The sequence below is a fragment of the Trichosurus vulpecula genome, chromosome 1 (genome assembly GCF_011100635.1).
Source record: "Trichosurus vulpecula isolate mTriVul1 chromosome 1, mTriVul1.pri, whole genome shotgun sequence".
NCBI lineage: Eukaryota > Metazoa > Chordata > Mammalia > Diprotodontia > Phalangeridae > Trichosurus > Trichosurus vulpecula.
This window is the reverse complement of record NC_050573.1, coordinates 397,936,954-397,957,365: the sequence shown is the minus strand read 5'-3', so window position 1 is coordinate 397,957,365 and position 20,412 is coordinate 397,936,954. Positions and strand designations below refer to the sequence as shown.

General features: G+C 38.5%; 1 protein-coding gene across 2 annotated transcripts in view; it reads left to right on the top strand.

Annotated features, from left to right (window-relative positions):
• The window catches only part of ADAMTS12 (ADAM metallopeptidase with thrombospondin type 1 motif 12), a 533,606-nt gene that overhangs the window by 432,001 nt on the left and 81,193 nt on the right, over positions 1 to 20,412 (top strand). For both annotated transcript variants that reach the window (XM_036758046.1, XM_036758037.1), the window contains one exon: positions 10,419 to 10,545. In XM_036758046.1, coding sequence (XP_036613941.1) covers positions 10,419 to 10,545 — 127 coding nt within the window. The remainder of the gene's footprint in view (positions 1 to 10,418; positions 10,546 to 20,412) is intronic.

The following is a 20,412-nucleotide window of genomic DNA, read 5'->3' as shown; positions in this document are numbered from 1 at the left end:
AATGTTAATAGAATAGGAAGATCTTCCCCATCCATTAATAGCCCTATGTGACCTGCTTTGAGCTCTGGCCCAGCTCACAGGTATGATACATCCTGAGTCACACAGAGCCCATTGAGGGAGGAGGCTTGCTTGTAGGAATGCTTTCACACGTTTTGCTAATTTCTGATTAGGCACTGAGCCACAAGGGTTGTGATGTCTTCTGGCTCTGAGAAGTGTACATATACTCTGAGTTGATATTTTGCTTTGGGGGTTCACTTATGAGAAGCACCTTGTGATTCCCTGGTCGAGACTCGGAGCAGCTATATGTTCAGACCCCCGACTGCTCAGATGTAAAGGCTTTCTCAATTCAGTGGTGTATGTAAAGTGTGTGGCAATATTGCTTTGATGCAGGCAGTTAAGAGCCCTCTTTGTTGGTCTTTATGCTCATTTCTCTGCTTATATTTTCTCTGACATTCACAGGGCTGAGGGCTGACTTTTTCCCTGAATTAGTGAATGTAATTAAAGAAGATTATTGACCAAAGTTGCTTTCCTAGAAAAGCAAATCAAAGAACCTGTGCTAGCAGGTCACCCTGGGTATGCTAGGGTACTTGCTATTTTGTGCATTTAAAAACCACTATTCTGAGAAAGGCATCAGAAGATTCACCATACTGTCAAAGGGGGTCCATGACATACACACAACATTAGGAAATCCTGATCTATTGAGAAGTCTCACACAAAAAAATATAAGTTGGCTCAAATGAGAAATGGAAAGTTTTTGTACCATTAATATGATAATATGATAAATACCAAGACATTTAGATGAGGGAGTGGTGATGAGGCTTCTCTGTAAAATTGGAGAGTTGGCAGGGCCAGATATGATCAGTAATTAGCTTAAATTCCTTCCAGTGGCATATGAATTAACAGCAAGGCATTTTACCAGCTTTCTTTTGGATGGAAACCTAACCCCACCTTTCCTAATAGAAGGCATCACTTATTTATTTCCAAAAATTTTATTTGATTTATTTTGTCTTTTTAAAATTATAACAAAACCTTCGACTCAGTACTATACTCATGGGTTATTTATGTTTGCAACTATACAGAATAGATGCAAATATAGTGAGAACACTAGAATAACTATCAACTACATGGAAAAATGTTCTGTATTTAAAATATGCCACCAATATGATAATAACAAGAAAAGCGGGCATTTTTCACAGAAACAGTTTAAGTCCATTATGTTCGTGCCAAGCCTGAAATCCATTATCTTCTCATGTACATTCAATTAAGTGTCGGTTCCAAATTAAAGAGGGAGTCAAACCAAAACATCTTATTATGGATGTACATAGATGACAGTCTACAACATTAGTCTACTAAAAATACATCAAATAGTTCTTTTACTGCATAGACTATTTCTTCAATATCAAAATACCATTTTTACTCAATAAGTATAAAATTCTTAATATATCCTGAAGACAAATACAGTCTGGAGGCTTCAAGTTTAAATTAGGAGGTTGCATTGAACTAATGGATGAAGGCCATAGCTACAAAACCTTTGTTTCCTTTAAGTAAGACAGAGTAAGCATAAAGATATCAAGGAGAAGTCAGTGGCTGAATGTATCATGAAATCAAAGCTGAATAGAAAACACATTTAAAGCAATCAATGCCTATACAGTACTAGTCTAAATATACACTTTGGGAAACTGTAAAACAGATATAACAGATTTGAAAAGAATTCTTACAAAAAAACCCACACAATATTACCAAACCAAGTGGCCCCTCTCTTTAAAGCAGCTACAGAAAGATGAACACTTTGCCACCAAAAAGAAGGGAGGGGATTAATAGATATCCTCAGAGCAGATAATGTGGTCAGAAAGTTACAGAAATACTTTTGGAGCAAGCAGACATTACTTTGCTGAAAAATAGTCTAAGTTAATAACAGATATACAGTATAATTAAGAATGGTTTACCTCCTAAGAGAGCCTATGAAACAGCTGAGATCCAAGAATGGAATCAAATGCCCCTCCATGGAAGAGCTTAACCAACAATAACAATGATGATGATGATGATGATAAAGATGAAGATGGCAGCAGTAGCAACAGCAGTAGTAGTACTAGAAATTGTAGTTGTTGTTATTTTTCTTGCCCACCTCAAAGAAGTGTTGTGAGAATTGGGGATGATATACAGGGGAAAGTGTTGTGCAAATTATAAAGAACTATGTAGATACAGGGCCAGGCTCAAAGTCGAGAAAGCTGGGTTCAAGTCCTGCCTGTCATTGAAATGGCTGTATGCCTTGTGAGTAAGTCACTCTCAGTGTTTGGGGCAACTCTTTAAGATTCTTAAGTTTCTGAGCTCCCTGCGCTAAATGAATTTGTGAAGTCCAGTCCCTATTCCCTATGATATTCTTGCTGCCCCCTTGAAATCCAGTCAAGGCTTGTTCTTTCAAATAGTTTGTCATACCTATCAATAGGAGTGGACTGAATTAAGTCCCAGTTTTTTTGCCTAAGATAGATTATTTCTCTCATAAGAGCTGAAGATGTCATTTGGTAGGTATTTCTGTATTGTATGGTTGCTATACTTTTCAAAGAACAGGAATGCTCTCTCATTCTCTTTTCTCCCTCTCCTCTCTCCCTCCCTTTCTCCCTCTCCTCTCTCCCTCCCTTTCTCCCTCCCTTTCCCCCCTCCCCCCCTCCTCCCTCCCTCTCTCCCTCTCTCTCTCTCTCTCTCTCTCTCTCTCTCTCTCTCTCTCTCTCTCTCTCTCTCTCTCTCTCTTCACACACATACACAGAGGAGACAGTGAGACTGAGACTCCAGGCTTAGTTTTGTTTGTATTTCTTTTATGGCTGTGATTCGGTTACAAGCTAGAGACTGATTTTGTTTAGAATCCTGTTTTTAATACATAGAGCACCTGCCAAATTCCATGTCACATATGCTAAGAAAAAAAGAAGACCCTGGCTGGAAAGGCATAGGATTAGAAGGAGGCTTACCATGAAAGGTACACACACTGTGCTTGCCCTTGGATGTGGGCTTTTTGGGGTCAGAGGATTCGGAAGCTGATGACGCTGGAAGAGGCAGTCAGGTAGCCCAGAAAGAACAGTGGTTTTAGAACCAGGAGTCCTAAATTAGTCCCTAGCTCAGATACGTCCTACCTATGTGACCTTAAGCAAGTTACTAAACCCTAATCCATTTTCTCATCTGTAAAATTGGATTAATAACACTTGCATTACGAGTCTCATAGAATCATTGCTAGGAAGGCACTTTGTAAAGCACAAACAGACCTGAATCATTCCTTCTCATTTCCTATCATAGCCTTTGCTTCACAAGGTAGAAAATACAGAGGTGAATATCAGCTGGTTGATAATCAGGCAACATTTATTATGTCCCTACTATGTACCAGGCACTATACTAAGTGCTAGGGATACAAAAAGAGACAAAAGGTAGTCCCTGCCCTCAAGGAGGCCACAGTCTAGTAAGGGAGACAACATGAAAGCAAATATATACAAACCAGATATATACAAGATAAAAAGGAGGAAGGCAGCATAATTAAAAAGGGCTGGGAAAGGCTTCTTGTAAAACATGGAATTTTAGGTGGAATTTAAAGAAAGTCAGAGAAGTCATTAGGTAGAGTTAAAAAAAAATTGAGAATGTTCCAGGTACTGGAGATAACCAGAGAATGTTGTCTCTCTTACTAGATTGTGAGCTCCTTAAGGGCAGGGACTATCTCTTGCCTCTTTTTGTATCCCTAGCACTTCATATAGTACCTGGTATATAGTAGGTGCTTAATAAATGTTGCTTGATTACAAACCAGCCTGATAGTGGAAATTTATTCATTTATGTATTTTCTACCTTGTGAAGTAAAGGCTATTTAATATCTCAGAGTAAATGCCTGGAGCTGAGAGATGGAGCATCTCATCCATGAAGCACCAAGGAGGCCAGTGTCACTGGATTGAGGAGAATGCAGTGGGGAGTAAGATGTAGGAAAACTACAAAAGTAGGAGGAGGCTAGCTTATGAAGGGTTTTGAATGCCAAAGGATTTTGTATTTGATCCTGCAGGCAGTAGGAAGCCACTGGAGTTTATTGACTAAGGCCTGAGATCATTGGGCTTATGTTTTAGGAAAATCACTTTTGTGCCTAAAAAGAGCATGGATTGGTTGGGAAGGAATTTGAGGCAGGCAGACCCATCACAGACTATTGTAATACTCCAGGCATGAGGTGATAAAGGCCTGTACTAGGATGGTAGCAGTGTCAAAGAAGAGAAGGGGAGATTTTTGAGACAAATTGCAAAATGAAATCAATGGGTCTTGGCTACAGGCTATAGGGGATGAGAGACAATGAGGAATCCAAGATGTCTCCCAGGTTGTGAGCCTGAAGGACTTCAAGGATGGTGTCACCTTCTACAGTAAGAGGGAAGATGGGGTTGGGGAACAGTATCCATGCAAAGTACTGCCCTGAATTAGGTTCCAACCATAGCTTGGCCAGGCTTATTTCCTCATATCACAGCTGTCCTGCACAGACCCTTCATTTGAGCAACATCACTCTGTCGGAAGCTTTTGTCTCCCATCATCCTTAGCGAGTGAAGCCAGTTGCTGTGTCCCATCAGTGTTCCCGGTCTTCTTCATGCCTGTGTGACAGCTCTCCTTAGCTCTTAGCAGGTCCATAAGATCATAGAGATAGAAAGACCTTAGAATTAATCAACTTCAACCTCTGCACTTATAGGTAGGGAAACTGAGAACCACAGAGCTTAAGATCATATAGGTCATATAGGCAGAGCCAGAATTTGAACCTGGATCCCTTACTTCTAAATTCAGCACTCTACTGGTCATACCATCTGTCCTCCATAGCTCCTGTTTCTGTCCGCTCATTCTCATCCCTTCTGCTCAGCATTTAATCCATTCGTGCTCCTTCACAGTGTAGCAATGAGGTTTTCCTTCAGTTGTTAGAACTCATCTTTATCAGACGAGCATTTTGTCAACATTAGCCCATTTGGAGATATGTCTCTGAGTGGGTTTTTACAGCTAAAAAAATTACACCTCTATTATTTTTTAAGCTTTCCTCTGTACAGTCCCTACAGGGCTAAATTTCATAGAAGAGAGTACAATTCTTTCTCCCTGAACCTTCCAAATATGTCTTTGTTGTCAACTCCACATTTGCTTATGGTGAGACATTGTCATGTGACTCCTTTCTTTTCCAGAATCTGAGAAATGGATTTCCTAACCATACCAACAAATATTATTTGGTTTATAGGTTTGAGAGATCACCCCCACTGTCTCCCCATTTGTTCCTCTATCTTTCAGGGCAGTTGGGATGAGCAATTCAAATTACTCAGGATTACTTTCTGGAGTTTCTAGAGAAGGCAGGAGCTTGGAAAGACTTGCATTGAAATAATGAAGAGTCAAATGAGCAGAACCAAGAGAACGTTGTATACAATAACAGCAATATTGTTCAAATAATAACTTTGAATGACTATTTTGAGTATTATAAATATTCAGATCACCTACAAAGCACCTGTGAAGGAAGATGCTATCTCCTTCCAGAGAAAGAACACACACACACACACACACACACACACACACGCACATGTGTGCAAATGAAATGGTGGCCTTCTCTAGTGTGGGGTGGGGAAGAAGGAAGGGAAGGAGACAGTCTGGAACTTAAAATGTAACAAAAAATGTAAAAAGAGAAGAAAAGGGAGGAGCGAGAGTTGGCTCTCCCCACGGTGGGAGTTAGAACACTTGAAGTACTTGTACTTGCTAATCTCCAGTATGATCCTGTGCTGGTGACTTCTCACATCATGGAAATGACCTGAGGTATATGTCAATGGAGAACAACTTTGGGCTTGGTAGGTTTAACTAAGCTGGAAAAGTTTCATATGGAAATCCAACGACAGGTAGTCTGTCCTTCAAAGACTGACTTAGCTAAGTTTATAGAGACTCATCACCAGAAGGCTGATTATCAAGTGATAGCCACAGCAACTTATAAAGCACTGTACAGTGTGGCCTCAAAATCTTAGTACAGTTTTAAGTGTTAATGGCTCAAAACAGCACTAATACTTTGGGGCCATCCTATATATTAAGAAATGAAAGGGTCAAAAGATTTAGGATCTGGGAGACCATCCAGTTCAAACTCCTAATGTTACAGGTAAGGAAATTGTGACCCCAGAGGAGAAATGATTTGGCCAAGGCCATGAGTTCACTGATGAATAAACAGATTTTATGAAGTATTATAAATATATACGAAATTAGACCAATTTTCTTCTAAATATTTGCCTCCCAAAAGTTCACTGTTTTCCTGGACTTTTTCATTATGCTGGGGCCAGAACTATCCCTAAGGGAATATCTCCCTAAAATTATCATAAAAATGGATAGGAAAATTTGATTTGAATATAAAAATTTGATTTATGTATAATTTTTTCAGGAAAACATCATCTAGTACTTTGCCTTAATCGTTTTAAGAAAATGAGAACTAACATCTAGCAAGAAAGCTATACCCCACATGCTTTATCCAAACCTCATCTTAAGAATCCCCTGCAAGGATGCATTCAGGAGTCTATCTAAGAGATAAGAGGAGTAAAACTTCATGTTTTCTGAAAAGCTGATGTTCCCTATGAAACCTTAAAGTTGTTAAGAAGCAGTGGCAGGCTTCCATATTTTGTCTAATAACAAGCATTTTAATGACCTTTAAGGACCACAAAGTACTTTTACAATAATCCTGTGAAACAGTTCTTGAAAGTACTATCCTCATCCCATAGGTGGTGGTGTTTCTTCCCCTCCCCTTTGAAATCTGAGCTCCTTGAGGGAAGGGATTGCCCTGCCTTTTTATTATCTCCTAACTTATCATGGGTATCAGTTCCCTATTAGTAATTTTTGTTCTTTATTAACCAGTTCAAGGGTCATTTTTTTGTGATCAGTGAATAAATAAACATTTATTAAGGTCAGCTAGCTGGCGCAGTGAATACACCTCCAGGTCTGGAGTCAGGAAGACTCATCTTCTTGACTTCAAATTCAGCCTCAGATACTTTACTAGCTGTGTGACCCTGGGCAAGTCACTTAACCCTGTTTGCCTCAGTTTTCTCATCCATCAAATGAGCTAGAGAAGGAAATGGCAAACCACTCCAGTATCTTTGTCAAGAAAACTCCTAAAACGGGGTCACAAAGAGTCGGACATGACTGAACAACATTTTGCTAAGTTTTTTCTCTTTGGTAGAGAAAACAGAATCAGAACAAGATTACACATCTCTGCCTCCTTCTGTTAGTAATCATGATCCCACCCACCCCAGGTCAGAGTGGGTAAGGGTCTTCACCATGATCACCCTGATAACACCACAGTTAAGATTCAAGCTCAAGTGTCTAGATTCTAAGTCCAGTCCTAAGTCCTACCATACACTTCACCACTTCCAGCATCTCAAGAATCTGAGGTGTTTTTTTTCCATTGTGAATATTCCCTGAACTAATTCAGATGACATCCTCTCTATGATTCATATCATAGCTATAAATAAGCATAGCCTTGGGACTGTAGTATATAATATTTCATATTGTTAGATTGTAATTTTCCCTGAAGCTAGGGGCCATAACTCATACCTCTTAACATCCATGGTGCCTAACACAGTGCCTGCTGTACTAATAGACACTCAGTAGTTGGTTGTTGTAATGGTCATAGTGAAGAGGAGGAGGAAGTAAAAAAAAAGAAGAAAGAGAAGAGTAGGGAGATAAGGTGAAACATTTTGCATTTTCCTTATGAATGTGCCTTCTTAGTTCAATTAGTGAAAGCAGCGTTAGTGATAGGATTGTTTTGATCACTATGTGAGCTAAAGAACTTTGCTTCATAGCCTGGTCACAGACTGCACATCTAACCCCAGCCAGTCCCCCTAGAACTGTCTGTCACTAGCCACAAGAGGTATCTAGTAAGAAAGAGAATGTAGATTAGTCAATACAAATCCACCATGACTGCTGGAAAAATAATTCAAAGGGCATATTCTACTGAGTCAGCAGTGTCATTTTTATTTCTGAAGTATCTTCTGAGATTTTAGGATAGTAGAGTCTAAAGTGTGCAAAAGAATTATAGTCATGATTCCAAGAGAAGAAACAATAAAAATGCGGGTTGGAAGAGAGGTGGAAGGTTCTCCAAAGCAAAATTCCCAACAACATTGAACTAGGAATTGATGACTGGAAGTTACAGGAAAGTAAATTTTTATCTCAATATAGGAACCAACTTTCTGATGAAGAGAGTTACTCTGCCATAAAATAGGCAGCTTTATGAGATAGTTCTGATCACTGGAAATCTTGTAAGGCTTAGTGGCAACCCACTGAAGTTGTTGTAAAGGAGATCCCTGCTTGAAATTTAAGGTTGGTGTACATGACCTCCAACATTCTATGATTCTCTTGGTTCATTTTTGAAATTAAAAATAAGTTATATAACTGGTTCTTATTTGAAAATATATTTGATCCAAATCCCATTAATCATGAGATAGAATTATTTTTTACCCTCATAGAATGTTTCTGTTAAATAAATAAAAGAGAAAAATTAAGTATACATTTGGTCCTCATAAGAAATAGAAACATAGACCAGTGAAACAAATAGATTAATGAAAAAGAAATAAGCAAACTCAATAACCCAGTAAATCCAAGAACATAAAACATTGGTAAAGAATTCCCTATTCAGTAAATACTCATAGGAAAACTGGAAAGCAGTTTGGCAGAAATTAGGTTTAAGTCAACATATACAAACTGAATCCTAATGGTCCTACTATTAAAAGAAAATTAGAAGAGAACCAGCTCAGATAATTTTTCCAGCTATGGTTAATCAGAGATTTCTTTGCCAAACAAGAGAAAGCAGTAACCACAAAAGATAAAACAATTGATTTAATTGACATGAAATTGAAAAACATTTGCATTAATAAAATCAACATAATTCAGACAGGAGGCAAAAAAATTAGAAAAAAATCTTTGCATGAGTTTGTGGGTTTTTTTTTCCTTTGGGAGCTTGGGTTGTCCCCTTTTTAATACATTTATTTTTTATTTTTAGTTTACAACACTCAGTTCCACAAGCTTTTGGGTTCCAAATTTTCTCTCCCTCCCTCTCCTCCCCCCCCTCCTCCCCAAGACAGGCATGTAATCCAATGTAGGTTCTACATATATCTTCACATTGAAATTATTTACACAACAGTCCAGTTGTAAAGAAAAATTATAACCAATGGAATGAATCATGAGAAAGGAGAAATGAAACAAAAAAAGAAGGGGAAAAAAGAGAGCAAAAAGTTTGCCTCCATCTGCATTCAGATTCCATAACTTTCTCTGGATATGCATAGCTTTTTCCATCATGAATCTTTTGGAGCTGTCTTTGAATCTTGCATTGATGAGAGGACCCAAGTCTATCAAAGTTAGTCCTTACAGAGACTGTGTGTCTGTAATCGTGTATAATGATCTCCTGGTTCTGCTCCCCTCACTCAGCATCAGTTCATATAGGTCATTCTAGGTTATAATGAAGTTCATCTGCTCTTCATTTCTTATAGCACAGGGTTATCCCCTTTTAAAACAGTCTAAAATTGAGTTTCCTTTGTGTTTTTTGCTGACATACCACATAACTAACTCATTTTGAACTTGTAGTCCACTAAAACTCTTAAGATCTTCTTAGTCTATGAATTAACTCACCAAGAACTTATGAAATGCCTCCTCTACCCAGATACCATGCTAGATATTCAAGACACAGACAAAAAAAAAAACAAGTTGCCTTCAAGGAGCTTACAATCTATTGGTGTGGGGGAATATATCTAACATGTACACAGATAGGCAAATTCAAGGTAGTCCGAGGAGGGAAGGAGCACTAACAACTTGGGTGGGGGGGTGGGGGTGGGGATGACACATCATGGAACGAAAGAGATCAATTCCTTGATAAAACTTAGGAAGTACATTTCATTCCTCTCTATATTCCCCTTGGCACCTGGGACAAGACCTTTACTTGTTTTGTTGATTTAAATAGCCACTTAAACATTCATAGCCAGGACCAAAACTTTTAAGAACCCACTTGGGATTCTGTAATTTGTTTCCCTGATTGGTAGCCATTTTGTTTGAACATGTGGCTGGGAATAATATCTATTTTTTCCCATCTAAATTCTTTGGGGTTTTTCGGAACTGTTATCTGTTATGCATTTATACAGCTAATTTTTCTGAGACAGACTACAGTTATACCCCAGGAGACCAACTCAGCACTTTGGCTCTATCATCAGGGTTATAAATTAGAAATATCATTTGTCATCCCTGTTGTAAAGGTTTACACACCCTTGTGATTTGAGAGCAAGTATATTTCCATCAATGAAGAGAGTCTTCTTGTTAGCCACAAGCACAGCAACCTGCTATGCCCATCTCTGATTTCTAGATATTGAATAGAAATGCTTCAGATTTAATTCAGTTTTCAATATGTGTGAATCATTCTGCCTGTTTCATAGGTATTCGCCGCCAGACTGCCCGCTGTATGAAGAAGGGGAAAGGCATGGTCAGAGCTACATTCTGTGACCCTGAAACCCAGCCCAATGGCAGGCAAAAGAAATGCTATGAAAGGAACTGTCCACCCAGGTAACATTGAATAAGACCTAAGAGGTTGTTTGTGTCTATTCAGGGTTGTGTGTCAGCTCATAAGACCCCATTGTCCAGGAATCAATGCACAGTAGGAATTATGGGTTTCCATGGTTATAGTATCAGTTTCTACAACAATATACAGTTGAAAACAATGTCTCCCTGGGGAAAGGAATATGTTTCTAGAATAGAATATGGCTGTGGTCTGGGTTTAATTTATTTGTTAAGTATTAATCACAAAGTAATGTGGTGGGCAAAGCAAATTTTTGGAAAGCTACTTTCCAGAAGAATTTTAATCTTCTGGGCTACTTTAGATATCACTTTCTTTATGAAGATTTCCTCGATTCCCTTGGTTGAGAGTGATCTTTCTGAGAGCATTTAATTTTCTGAGAGCATTTTATATCTTTCCTTTGTCCTTGCCTTAGAACATCCCTGAGATCACACAATGTGAAACTGGATGCCACTTTAGATATTATTTTTGCCCAAACCTTGATTGATGAGGAGACAGAGTTCTAGTGAGGTTAGATGGCTTACTCCAAGTGATATAGATAGTAAGTAGAAAATATGAGATTTTAAACTCCACTAATACAACCTAAGACTTGGAAGGGAATCTCTTTTTGTTAATGTTTTATTTTTTCCATTACATGTAAAATTTTTAGCATTTGCTTTTGTAAAAATGATTTTTAATATATTTTTAAATTTTGAGTTCCAAACTTTCTTCCTACTTCCCCTCCCACCTCATTTAGAAGACAAGTGATTTGATGTTGATTATGCATGTGCAACCATGCAAAATATATTTCCATATTAGTCATGTTGTAAAAGAAAACACGGACAAAAAACAAGACAAATAAACTACACACACACACACACACACACACACACACACACACACACTGCATGTGTGTGTGCATGTGTATGTGTGTGTGTTCTGATCTGCATTCAAATTCCATCAGTTCTTTCTTTGGAGGCAGATAGCATTTTTCATTTCTTTGGAATTGGCTTGGATCATTGTATTGCTGAAATTCGCTTACAGTTGTTCATCATACACTAATTATTGCTGTTACTGTGTACACTGCTCTCCTGGTTCTGCTCACACCACTTTGCATCAGTTCATGTAAGTCTTTTGGAAAGAATCTCAAAGGCTATCTTGTCCAATCTATCTGTGACCATGTGATCCTCTCTGTAATAACTGTTGAGAAGTAGACACTCAACGTTTGCTGGCCTCCAACCCAAGGAAACCCATTCCTCTTTGGGATAGCACTAATTGCTAGAAATTTTTTCCCTATATCAGGCCTAAATATGACTCTCTACAACTTATACTCTGCCAGCTGGGAAAGAATGAATCTAATCCATTTTATATATGAAAGCCTTATCTTCTCCAGATAATAAATCCTGAGTAGCTTCTCTCTTCCTCTCACCATCCTGCTCACACTTTTCTGGGCATGTTCCATCTTGTTTTTAAAATTGAACATAGTACTCAGGATGTGTCCTTGAAAATGCAGAGTACAACAGAACAACTCTCCTCACATAGCCTAGGTTTCCCTTAATAAAGCCTAGATTTAGTTCTGGGGGCTGCCATGTTGCATTTAATTCATATGGAGCCTACAATTTACTGAAACTAATTTAGCTTTCTCATATGACTGCGCATCCCCAGACTTCTTATTTGTGAAACTAATTACACTTTATGTTTAATGTGGTATTCTATACTGCAGAGAACTTCGTATGTATGCCTATTAAATTTTATCTTTCTTGATTTGGTCCTTTAGGTGCCATTAAACAAATTCAACAAATGTTTATTAATATCCATTATGTTCAAGGCTCCTAATGCCCATGTCTGATCATGCATTAAAACATATTTGTTGAATTTGTTAGGTGCTGGAAGACCATACCAGCATTCTTTTCACTTGAACTAATCCTCATGTCCTAGGATCCTAATTTTGTTATCCAATACATTGTCTATCCCTCTTAGCTGTGTGTCACTTATGTATTTGACAAACAATCCATCTATCCCTCTACCCAAGTCATTGATAACCAATGCTAATAGTTCAAGGCCCTTTAAGTAGTTGATTAGAGACTTCCTTCCAAAATGACATTAGCAGAATTAGTGTCACTCAAACAATTCCAAATACACCAAGTACCATTATCTAGACCCCATCTTCTCTATCTTGTCAACCAGTATGAAAGACTGTCGAATGCTTTGATGAAATTTAAATACAACATAATGTAACATTAAACTGATCTACCAGTCTATCTGCCCTGTCAAAAGAGGAAATGAAGTTAGTCTAGAATGACCTGTTCTTGAAGAAATCACACTGGCTTTTAGTGATCACTGCTTCCCTTTCTAAATTCTCATAAGCCATCCTTTTACTACAACAATCTAGGATTTTTCTAGAAACCAAGGCAAAGCCTATAGGCCTGACACAGTACTTTATTTGCATCTCTCACGAACTCACATGTATTAATTTGTGTCATTTCTATATGTGTCATCTCCCTTTATTAGAAAAATAGCTAACATTTATAAAAGCACTTTAAGGTTTGCAAGCATTTTTACATATATTATCTCTTCAGACTTTAAGATCCCCAACGGCAGGGTCTATTTCTTACTTAAATATTTTTTCTCAGTACTTAGCACAGTATTCTATACATATTACATGTTTAACAAATTATTCTTTCCAATGTTTGTGTCTGATCATTCATTAAAACAAATTTGTTGTATTGTTTTGAATTTAAGATCAGTTACAGTATCATAGGAATTAAAACCAGATATGCTTTAGATATAATCTAGTTCAATTCATTCATTTTACAGATGAGGAAACTGAGGTCCATAGAGATTAGGTGATTTTTGCAAAGCCAGATAGTTATTATGTAGGTAGAGTTAAGATTCAAACCTGGATCTTCTAAGTCTTAAGTCCAGTGTGTTTACACTGCACCTCTCTCATCAGCAGCAATATCTTCATATATGTTGAACTCCTGCTTTGTACAAGGTGTCAGTGTTAGAGGCTGAGGACATAAATGTTAGATGTTGTCAAAATCCTCAAGACCTTACAAGATAGAACATGTATATGAAAGACTAAGCAATAACAAGGAAAAAAGTATACTCTTTGCTTTAGGATGACCATTCTACCATAGAAGAATCTGTGGCTGACTTTCAATGAGTAACCAACTGCTCTCAACCATCGGTAACTGAGAACTGAACATCATTTTCTTTAAGATTCTTTTTTTAGGCTTTAAATTTAAAAAAAATTAAACTTCCTTTTTTCTTATGAACTTAACAGCAATTAAACACAAGGCTTTAGTGAGAAAGAAGGTTGCATAAGAAATCCTGAGCCTCTCTAATGGATGGTTTATTTTTTAAGAATAGCAATCCCAAAGTGGGATGGCTAATAATGGATTCCCCATGTTCTTCTGCATCCCAGGTCTGAGCTTTTTCTACTATATAGGAACATAGATATAGAATTTCAAAGATCTTAAAGGCAATGTAGTCTCACCCCTTACTTCTTACAGATGAAGAACTTATGCCCAGAGAGTTTAAGTAAATTGCCCAGGGTCATTCAGCTAGTAATTGTCTGAGGCAGGATTTAAGCCCAAGTTTTCCTGACTCCAAGTCCAGCGCTATATCACGATGTTGTCAAGAAACTTCCAAAGCAGTGGATCAGAGTATAAGCTGATGAACCTAGGGTACTTTGTTCTTTCTACATGCCTTTCTAGTTCCTTGTTGTCAGATCTTCTTGAGAATAAAGAAATTAAATCATTTCCCATGGAACCATCCAGTTAAGCATGTAGGTGCTCCATTTTATATCAGGTTGGTCTTTTGAAATAGATCAGATTTTCTGCCCTGTGTAAGGAGAAAGGAAGCTCTGGTAATTACAATGAAAAAACTAATGGGTCCTAAATAGGAATTGAGCTCCCTGGCAATCCTCCTCCACTCCTGCATAATACCAGGCCACCTGAGTTTTTTTTTCTCCCTTGGTTAGTAGATAATTAATCGTGTTTATAGCTGTGTCTCCCACACTATTTTACTATGATCTTCAGAGGAAAAAGAGAAGTAGCAAGCATTTATACAGTGCTATAAGGTTTAGTAAAGCACTTTAATATTTATCTCTTTGATTCTTAGAGCACTGTGAGATAAATACAAATTATTAGCCCCCATTTTTTAGGTGAAGAAATTTAGGCTGAGAAAGGTTAAGTAACTTTAACAGCTAGTAAATGTCTGAGGCAGAATTCAAATGAAGGGCTTCTTTATTCCTAGTTCTAATCACTGGATCATCTAACTGCCTCAAAGAAAATTATTTTTAAAAAGCCCAGAGCCTCAGATATTAGTCATTTTTTGTGTGTGATAAGTATATTTTCCTCCTGACCCTACCTCTAAAATATCCTGACTTTCCAAAAAAAATGAGTATTTTTTAAAAAAGCATTGAAGGACAAGGCTATAAAGTGACTTGACAAGTCCTAAATTTCTACCACCTAACACTTTCCTGTTTTCCTTAGGATTAATTACTTTTCCCTTCATAATATTCCCCACCTTCTTAATATCTGTGTACAACTTAGGTTATTCAAGAGTACATGTCTTACCTCCCCTACTAGATTAAAGGTCCTCGGGAGCCTGGTCAGTGTCTTGGACATCTTGTTGTCCTCTCTCCCCCAAAGCATTCACCTCAGTGCTTTGCTTACAGTGGCAACATCTATTGGTTGAACAAGTAAGTGGACCAGTAGCTATCAAAGACCAACAAATTAGTAGAGTATGCTTGATTGGACAGGTCTCTCCTTAGCCTAAGGACTTATCTATTTAACAGATAAACTCATTCTTTATTAGAGGGAGGTTGTGCATCTAAATGGTGTTTATTGAGCCTCCAAAAGTAACAAATCATGCTTGGTGGATTTTTTATGTCTTGGGGTATGGTGTGAATTTATACCCAAGTGGATTTGGGGTATGTCACCAACTAAAAGAACTAAGTTCAGATAGTTGTTTGAACTTTATGTGGACACAGGCTGAGTTATGATCTTATTTACTTCTATCCAGACATATGTATTTTTGTGGGTGTCTGTCAATCTGAAAGAGAAAGTTGACAAAAAGATGAGAGCTCACTTCAGGTGGGGTGGGGAGGCATGTACACAATGGCTTCATAGTGTGAGGATGGTTGAGAATTGGGCTTGGAGGCCCAGTCCTAGGCAGGTTTAGGCAAAAGCTCACTTATTATAGCTAGGAAACCCAGAGGAGGACTCAAATCATGAACAGACCAGATTAATGTGGACCAAAAAGTTCGCAGCAAGAAAAATCAACTGAAAATAAGCTGTATGAATCAGACTGTGTATGAATTCAATATAATTCAACAAGTATTTAATAAGTGCCTACTACAGAGAAAACTGTGCTAGAATACTAGGGATATAGCCAAGAAGAAAAAATGATGCAGCTTCCACTGTGAAAGAGCTTGCCATCCATTTGGGAAATATAACATACACTCCAATAAAGTGTGATATAAGGTAGGGTATGATCAAAGCCAAGGAGAGACCCAGACGAAAGGCCTGGGAATATTTGAGAAGGCAAAGAATGCTTCCGGCTGAAGTGTGTGTATGTGGTGAGAAGGGAAACTCAGGGAAGGCTTCATGGGGGGAGGTGGCCTGTAGAGTGGGGGCCTCCTTGAAGAAAGAGGATTTTAAGAAGCACAACTTTGGAGGGAATGTGTTTTAGGCATTCCATGGTCTAGAAGAATGCACAGCACAGTCTATACATGAAAAGCCTTGTTTCGAGGTCTGTGTAGAATTTAAAAAACATTGTGCTTTATATTTTGTTGTGTAAAATGGAAGGAAATTGCATTGAATAAGCCTGTGGGGTTAGGGAAAAAAGAGGGCAGAGAACAAGATTAGGCAAAAGGTAATATTTCAATTAGGATGAAACATTGTGAGTGAAAGTAAGTGATCGAAATATCCCTAGGAAGGTTTTTTGGAGCAAGATTACAGCAAGTCTTAAATGTCAGGCTAAGGTTTATGGGGTTATTTCTCATAGGCAACAGGGATCCACTGATCCATTTTGAGTGGGAAGTGATATGGCCAATGAGCTGAAATGAAAATGATTATAGCAGCTGGGTGAAAGATCGATCAGAGGAGGGAGAACTATTGGAAGCCAAGAAGCCAGTTCAGAATCTTTTACAATATTCTAGGAGAAAAATGATAAGGAATGAAATTCATTTGGTGGCTATGTGAGTGTAGAGACAAGGGATTAGGTTGAACAGTGGTATAAAAGATGCTCATCTTTAGAGTCCCAGTAAGTGACAGTCAACAGTGCTGAATGATCTACACCCAAGGACTGAGAAAAGACTGAAGACTGAGAAAAGGACTTATTTGAGAATGATGATCATCCTAACTATGAATATTTATGGAACATGTTAAGACTTGCAAAGAATTTTACACACATTATCATATTAAATCTTCATAACAATCTGGTTGATGTTACTGTTATCACCCTTGTCCCAGTAAGGATACAGAGGTTTAAAGGGGTTGAATGCCATACCCAAGATGACATGGCTCTTAAATGTCTAAGACAAAATTTGAACCCAGGTTTTCCTGGCTCCAAGGCCAGTGCTCTTTGTGCCATGCCATGCTTTTCAGTTGTTTCAGTTGTGTCTAACTCTCCCTGACCCCATTTGTAGTTTTCTTGGCAAAGATACTAGAGTGGTCTGCCATTTCCTTCTCCAGCTCATTTTACAGAGGAGAAAACTGAGGCAAACAAGGTTACGTAACTTGCCCAGGGTCACACAGCTAATAAGTGTCTAAAGCCAGATTTGAACTCATTAAGGAGTCTTCCCCACTGCAGGCCTAGTATTCGATTCACTATGGCGCCACCTAGCTGCCGTGCTACTACCTCTCTAAGATGTGCTGATTATATTAACATATATTTGTATGTTGTTTTTGTTTGTTTCACCTGGATCTGTAATTTCATCATTGTAGGGAATCTCTTGTCCATTCTAGATAAGTAGTTTCCTTGAATCACTTAGGAACTAAACAGCTTGCCTATGGCAACTAATGTGTATCATAATTCCAAGGCCAGCTCTCTATTCACTGCATCACTGTGTCTTTTTTCTTGCCCTACATGTTTCATAAGATGTTGATATAAGTCAATAGCTATAAGCCATTTCTTCTACAGCGTATATAATGATATTCCCTCAAGCACCTTAACTTCCCAGTTCATTCTTTTCCCATGTCCTTTTTCCCCATTCCACTTTAGCTACACACAAAGATGATCATGTCTTTCACATTGTCATCACCCACATGTTCTACTTCCATGGTCATGAACTCTGAAGTGCTTTTTGAAATTCTGATCATAGTCTTTTATCATTCTAGCTTTCCCTCTGCCTAACGACCCCAGCCCTGTTTTTCATTCTCACAGTGACCTCCCAATTCCTCCACTCCTCAGTTCTTATCCCTATTCCAGCTATGTTCTTCTTCCTTCCTTGTTGAACCTATTCACCTTTACAGTATGCTCTGCACTCAAGTTATGTACTACTTTACTCACACCAGAGATGTTAGTCCTCCCTGAAAACCCAGACACCCTTTTTCAGGGCTGCTTATCCACCTTTGGTGTCTACCTCTCACCCAATTCTTCCCTGTGACTCTGAGAAGCTGTAGCACACACTCCAGAAAAATTGTCTCTGCAGATGGGCTAAACCAGGTTGAGGGTAACCAACAAGTCTCAAAGCAGTCATTGAGTTAGGGGAGTGAATGTTTGCCCCAAGCATGTGAAGACTTCCCCTGGCAGAATGGGCAGATGAGAACAATTTGTTCCAATGGCCTTGAAGGTGGCTGAAGCAGCAGCTGTGGAGTGCTTGGAGCGTGGTCAGACATGGAAGATGCTAAGTTCATTCACGCATCCCGGGCCATCACCAGCTGTCTTGACTTTTGTCCTGTCACTGGATTCGGATGATTCTGGAAGAGTGAGACTGACAACTTTGTGCAACGCTGCCTCACTTAAATCCAGTTCATGAGGAATTCAATTTACAATCCATGATATCATTGGTCCTCTTCAAAAATGAACCAACAATAACTACTCTACTCACCTAGGTGGGGCAGTGGCTAGAGTGCTAGGTCTGGAGTCAGAAAGACCCAAGTTCAAATATGATCTCAGGCATTTACTGGCTGTATGACCCTGAGCAAGTCATTTGTCTTCTGTTTACCTCAGTTTCTTCAACTGTCAAATGGGAATAAGTCACTGTGAAAATATAACAACATAACAATATATAATATAATATAATTATGATATAATATAATTAATATAATATAGACAGTTATTATAAAGTTCTTAGCTCAGTGCCTAGCACATAGTAGGTGCTATATAAATGCTTATTCCTCCCTTCTTTCCTTCAAGTCCCTTGTCCTCTTGTCTTATTGCCAACCATGCCTTGCTAAACCTCAGCCTTAGAATCCTCCCACTATACTCTCTCTGCTCCTGTTCACACACTTCTAAATCAAGTTGGAGAAAAATCACAAAATCATGCTGTCTGGGGCTGCTACAAATTTACGTTACATGATTTCAACACTGTGCTTGCTATAGTAAGGCAATTCACTTATGCCCCCCCCCCAATCAGTTCACTATTCCATTCACTACAGGGGCTATTCCAAACTTTTTTATCCCTTCTCAAGCCTCCCATGGTACCCCCTGTGACTTTGGTAATAAAGACAAGTATTATACACAAACAGGTACTGATGCAAAAGTAGCTTTCATGCTTAGGGATGGAGAGTTTTTGTTCCTACAAATGTTTCTCAGTCTAGCCTTGCCACTCACTGTCTGCAGCCTGATGAAGCCTGATATATTGCCTTTCATGTAAAGAAACTCAGAGGACTTTACCTGTACTTTTTCATAAGTTTCCTGAAATAGAGACTGCGGGAGTGAAGTGGAAGGCAGAAGGGATGAGATGGATGGCAGGCAGCAAGTGCCAGGAAATCTCTCCTTTTCTCCTCATCCCTGTCAGAAAGATGTCACAGTGTAAAGAGAGGGGATAATTTTGCATTTTTAATCTAGTGACAAGCATATGCAAAGTGTCCATCACAGTATGGAGGAAATACCGGGAGAGGAAAACAAGGAGGTCCATTATCGCTTCTCACGGACACAGCTGAAGGCCCAGCAGAGAGTAATTAGATCAGTCGGTTCAGTCGGCTCAAATTAAGGAGCAGCCAGAATGACATTTCCTATATACAGCAGTGTGCTTAGACTCCTGGGAAAATGTCAAAGGTAGAACAAAGTAATTAAGTTAGTAAAGGAGATATTAGCTTGGTTTCACATCACACGGTTCCAAATATTAATTTTTTGTCAGTGTGCGGCACCCGGATTTTCCAACATTGAGAGAAAAGCAAGTGATCTCATTTGCTGAGAAATGTTAACCCCCCTCCCCAAAGCAAAATTTCTTCCAAAGGTCATGGCTTTAAAAAATGACTGCATTTTTGGAGGCATTGATTCTTTTTCCCTGTAAATTTCAGCCAAGGTCTTAAATTGTAGTGACGTCATAAAATTTGTAGCTAACAACACAAAACAACAACAGTAATAGCTAGCATTTACATGGACTTTAAGACGTGTGAAACTTATGTTATCTCAACTGAAGCTAAGTACAAACATGATCCCCATTTTACAGATGAGGAAACTGAGGCTGAAAAATATCGTGATACTTGTCCACAGTTACACAGCTAATATGAATATCCAAGGCAGGATTCGAACTCTGACTGTGAGCAAGACTTTTAACCTCCCTGGGCCTCAGATCCCTCATCTGTTAAATGGTGAGGCTAGACTAAATGACCTCTGAAACATCTTCTAACTCAATTCAGTTCAACTCAGTAAACCTTTATTAATAGCCTACTATGTGCCAGGCACTGTTGCTTAAG